Below are 5,430 nucleotides of genomic sequence, written 5' to 3'. Positions count from 1 at the left end.
ACAAGTTACAAACGTGTAAAATATTGATGTGATTGATGTAATTAATCAAATTGATCGTGCAAAATTAGACGAGTGTTCAGTAGACATCATTTAAGAAATAGGAGCAAGACCTTGCATGTAAGGTCCTCGCGGCGTATACCAGCTATTGCACAATCTGGCTACGTTAGTGTGTTAGCGCATGCGCAATATCTCACCAGAGCAGTTATATTTTGTGATCGAATAGCATAGTGGCTTAAATGGTTAGGCGTATGCTCCAGCATAGATTTGCCCTAATAAATTTTTATCAGTACACCGCGTGTTTATAATTAGGAGCAGCGCCTAGAGTAGGAGCTACAAAAACACCTACTTTATTGCCCTTCGCGTCCTCCCTTGCTTCCCCTGTCCCTCGGCCTCAGCCCCCTTCTTCTGCTACCGCCCCCAGCTAGTCTGTTCCTACCGCATTTCCTCAGTCCCTATCCAGTCTCCCCTTCCGCAAAGCTATATTATGAAGTAGTACTTAGACGGCACTGCACGCCTAGCACTGGCGCGCATGCGCAATCATTACCAGAGAGGGAAATGCGTATTTGCAAAAGATTCTGCATTTAAAATGAAGAGGAGTTATCCTAGCGATTAAGTATTTATATGAGAACATCCATCAGTAGACATCATTTAAGAAATAGGAGAAGACCTTGCATGTAGGCGTCCTCGCTGCGTATACAGCCAGTTACACAATCGGCTACTTAGTGTTTAAGCGCATGCGCAAGATCTCACCAGAGCAGTTATATTTGTGATGAATAGCATTTTAAATGATTAGCGCGTGTTATCCAGTATAGATTTCCTTAATCAACTTTAATCAGTACACCTGTTGTTTATAATTTAGGAGAGCGGCGCCCTAGCATGTAGGGTACAAAAACACCTACTTTATGCCCTCGCGTCTTCCCCCTTGCCTCCCTGACCCCGCTCAGCCTGCCTTCTTCTTCTACCGCCCAGCTATCTTTCCCGCCGCATTTCCTCAGTCGCCCATCTACCTCTCCCCCGCAGCAAGCTATATATAAAGTTTGCCGCGACGGCCACTGGCACGCCTAACACGAGTTGGCCCCGCGCGCATGCGCAATATCTCCCGAGAGAATCGTATTTTGCCAAAGATTATGGCATTTAAAATGAAAGAGGATTATCACTAGCATAGATTTATATAATAACATTCCATCAGCCAGTCATCATTACGAAAATCGGCAGGAAGACTTCATGTAGTCCACCGCTGCGCTTATACCCAGCGCAGTACACAATCTGGCTACGTTAGGTGTTAGCGGATGCGCAATATCCACCAGAGCAGTTATAATTTGTGATGAATATTCATTAAAATGGTTAGGGCAGTATCTCAGCATAGATTTCCCCTAATAAACCTTTATCAGATAGACCTTGTTATAAATTAGCTGAAGGCGCCCTAGCAGTAGAGATACAAAAACACCTACTTTATGCCCTCCGCTTCTCCCTTCTGCCTCCTCTGTCCTCGCTCAGCCCCCTCTTTCTTCTACCGCCCCCAGCTATCTTCTGCTTTTTGATCCCGCAATTTCCTTAGTCTCCCATCTCCCCTCGTCCCCTCAGCAAATCCTCCTATCTATCTATCTATTTATCTATCATGTATGGTTCTGTAGATAATCGGACGGACTACCTTGGAGCTAAGAGACTCTGCCGAAAGGAGTTTGGGGAGCTGGTGAGCATACATAAGGAGGAAGAACAAAAAGCTCTGGAAGCGCAACTAGAGAAGCTGAAACTAGAGGAGAAGTTCCTCGGTAACTATGATTGATTTTCATATCGATATCAGCACAGATCGATGAACGTCTAGATGCATGGTATTATTGCGGGAATTGATTTACGAAAGGCTCGATTTTATATGAGATATTTTCTATCGAATTTCAGTCTCTTCCTCGTTCTTATCCGAACAATTTCTCTCATTGCATTCTCGCACGGTCGCTCTCTCGCTCTCTCTCTCTCTCTCTCTCTCTCTCTCTCTCTCTCTCTCTCACTCTACTCTTCTTCTTCNCAATTCATGTTGAAGAAGAATGAACGCGGGATTGAGTAAGAAAGAGAATGTGGATTTGTCTGCATGCGGTTATGTGCGTGCGTACGTGCATTGATGGCCCAGAGCGTGTATGGATGTACGTGTGTTCTCGCGCGTATGAGCCAACGTACGTGTGTTTTTGTCTTGGTCTACACGGTTAATTCTTTGTGAGCAATATTAACGCAAAACATTATTGATTAATTAACACATATCTTTTTTAATGACTGCAGATCCTATTAAATACTTCTTTCTGCGACATGCAAGACTAAAGACGTCTATCTCTAACCGCTGTGATGGTATGACCATAACATGTTATGCTTTCCTCGTGGAAGATGCGTTCTTGCGATACGTTACCTTCTTCGGTTAAACCCCAGCCAGATACAACGGCGTCCTCTCCGGCGTAAGTTCCGCTGTTTGTTCCCGCCAACATTACGGCACTGGCGGTTTCAGAATATGCAATGGTGGAGCTCAGAATCATGGTAGCGATGTCGTTAGTCACAGATTCACCGCTGTACTCATCGTGGACGTTAATCTTGCTCACCTATATTTATATAATTTATATAAATAATCCTATATAAGTACGATCCACGTCTTCAAAAACAAAATACACCGGATTTGAGATAGATAGACTACGAACATTCAAGAATTGACGTTTGCTTATTGCATTATATATCGCTGAGAGAAATAGTTCTCATATGTCGTGTGGTTTCATGTTAAGTTCTGAAGTAGACGTGCTGCTCACACAGAGCACTTTTTGTTCAGAGCAAGATTGCATTCGAATATAACCATGACAAACTATGAACAAAATCACACGTCATCTGCAGCGATATGATTTACTCTGGCTATACTAGCGTATGTGCATTACTTACTCCTGCCGTCTTTCCAGAACTTGTCTTATCGGTGACGCCATATTTGATAGAGAAACGGCTGGGGAAATTTTCCAATCTGCAATTCATCGTGTGAAACAATCAATAAAATCGACATGACACTTGTCGCTGGTCCATACACGATTTTACCTAGTTGTGAATTCGTGTCTCTCTCTCGCTCTCTCTCTCTCTCTCTCTCTCTCTCTCTCTCTCTCTCTCTCTCTCTCTCTCTCTCTCTCTCTCTCTCTCTCTCTCTCTCTTTCTCTCTCTCTCTGTCTCTATCATTTTTTCTCTCTCGCTCTTTCTCCCCCGCTCTCTCTCTGTATATATAAATATATATATTATATATATATATATATATATATATATATATATTCAATGGTTTAGCAAATAATACTTTAATTAGGCCACGCGTAGAAATTCAGCGATATATCGAAAACTAATTAATTATGACAAATATGGTTAACTTCAATTTTTCTATCGGTGTGTGTATGTGCATGCATGTGCGTGAATATAAAAACGTGGAACAGATGCAATGAACAAAACTCGCCCATAGATGCAGTTAGCAGCAGTCAGAATAGTGTTTGGACCAATAATGGAGCCTCCACATTTAAAGAAACCACGGTAGTACATAGCAACCTGAAAATACGATTCAAATATCAGACTAATATAGTTTCTTCATAATGTTTTATTCTATTCTTGTCATTTATCAGAAACCTTTATACTATGCCGCACAAACAACTATATAGAACATACTTCATTTCCAGTAGGCTATATTATATATGTAAACTATTTACATATTCCAAATGCGTTTTGTCATACGACTATGAACGGCCAAGCTGACGTTCTATATAGATAATAATATGGTCTCAACTCGGCTCTATTAGGCCCTACCTGGTATGGGTAATCCCTAATGTCCACATCCTCGCCGCCGACAATCTTCGTGTCCGGGGGAACCCATCCTAAAACAGAGAGTCACATTGCTTTCGGAATCTTTGAAACGTTCGCTTTCTACTATCATATTATTAATATTTATTTTTCCTCACTAAACCGGACAGCGATGTTTCCGCTCTTGATATGACTACTTATCGTACAATCTCACACTGTATGAAAGAAATGACTTATAAAATCATGCAATCCAACAACCGTCTAGAAACTAAAATATGACACAAATGAGCTACGCAATGGAAGCTCATGAGTTTAGCTAGAGCCACAAACTAACTACGTATATAATTATAACACGAGACATACCTTTGGGAAGTCGTGGCCACCTCGGGGCAGCGGCGCTGGCGGCGCAGACGACGGCTAGCAGAACTAGAAGCTTCATGGTGGGTTTGATGCTGAAACTCGAGTGCCTATATACCCTGCCTCGTCACGAAGCTTATATACACCTTCATTATCTACATCTTATCTCAGTATAATGTTTTATCTTCGACTGGATCACGATTCCTTTTTCATATTCTGATAATATGAACAGCTGCATGGTATACAGGATTTTTTTTCAAATCTAAGTATCATGTTGTCGTATGCGATAGGCGTAGGCGATATAATAGTGAGTGTTTAATTGTAATGCATTTTTTCATTAAATTCAGAGTTAGGTTAGATAGAGTCAGGCAGCCGCGCATGGGAATATGACCAGACTGTCAGCTAACGGCAAAAAATTATATCATATATAAACACGATTATGAAGAGACAATTAATAGATAACTAAGATGACAGATATAAGGTGACAAGAATGTTGAGTTAGAGGTAGATAACAACATATTGTAGGCGTGTGCTTCGCACTACCGTAGTAGAAGGTCTGTAATAGACTGATAGAGATCAAACAAGAAAAGAAGCAACGTCACTGTTGTTTACTCAATCTCTGATACAATACATGAAGTCTCCGTGCACTACCCAAAGCAAGAGCCGTTACTACACACTACACCTAGCTTTCTCAGCGGGTGGCTGGCACAAGAAGCCCCGAGCAAACGCCAGCTTCCTCTTTTTATACCGCGCGCCCCGGTCCGCGATCGCGTTTCTTCCCTTACGTCACAGATCCCATTTAGCTCCCCTTCTGACCAACCGGCCTTCCCGAATACGGTGGAGTGAGGATCTCAACCGCTATCTTACAGTACCGAATATGGTGGGGGTGCGCGGTGCGCACTTGGCGTGACTCCATGGTCCGATTCTGGCCCTGATGTCATAGATCATCTGGTCAGTGTCTAGGCTGTCACAATGCGCAAGAACTCGGCAAGAACTTCGGCCTGTTGCCTCTTCCGACACTGCGGCGCCAAGATTGCGTTTTCCCGCATCGCCCCATGCTTTCCATAGTGTGTGGGCTTTGCCCGCTTACAATATCATTTTAACACACCTAGCAGGGAGAATATATAACGTCAGATAATGAACGTCTGTGGGTATAAGCGTTGTTGATGGTGTCAAGCGTGCGTGTCCTGTCTTGAATAAAAATATAATCAGGTCAAAAATACATGCAATTAAATTGACTACGTCACGAATTTTCTATGGTGTATATTTGTGAAATAT

The 5,430-nt window shown here is 42.4% G+C and overlaps 1 protein-coding gene across 1 annotated transcript; it reads right to left on the bottom strand.

Moving 5' to 3' along the window:
- Positions 1-2,270: 2,270 nt before the first annotated feature.
- Positions 2,271-5,148, bottom strand: LOC106817831 (trypsin alpha-like). Its single transcript, XM_014822535.1, has 5 exons — positions 4,159-5,148; positions 3,802-3,869; positions 3,458-3,546; positions 2,911-2,986; positions 2,271-2,582 (listed from the first exon to the last, which is right to left on the bottom strand). Exons 1-5 carry the CDS (start codon positions 4,232-4,234, stop codon positions 2,307-2,309), a joined length of 585 nt encoding a protein of 194 aa, XP_014678021.1. The 5' UTR covers positions 4,235-5,148; the 3' UTR covers positions 2,271-2,306.
- Positions 5,149-5,430: the final 282 nt, after the last annotated feature.

This window comes from Priapulus caudatus, unplaced genomic scaffold (genome assembly GCF_000485595.1).
Source record: "Priapulus caudatus unplaced genomic scaffold, Priapulus_caudatus-5.0.1 Scaffold1885, whole genome shotgun sequence".
NCBI classification, from domain to species: domain Eukaryota; kingdom Metazoa; phylum Priapulida; class Priapulimorpha; order Priapulimorphida; family Priapulidae; genus Priapulus; species Priapulus caudatus.
The sequence above is the reverse complement of the archived record's forward strand: the minus strand, read 5'-3'. Positions and strand labels throughout refer to the sequence as shown.

Bases quoted from the DNA above. Each gene is read 5' to 3' on its own strand.
- LOC106817831 (XM_014822535.1), bottom strand. From the start codon at position 4,234: ATGAAGCTTCTAGTTCTGCTAGCCGTCGTCTGCGCCGCCAGCGCCGCT. The intron at 3,547-3,801 runs GTAGGGCCTAAT...TCGTATTTTCAG, and splicing joins TTAGGGATTACCCATACCAG to GTTGCTATGTACTACCGTGG. The intron at 2,583-2,910 runs GTAAGTAATGCA...ATATAAATATAG, and splicing joins GTTCTGGAAAGACGGCAGGA to GTGAGCAAGATTAACGTCCA.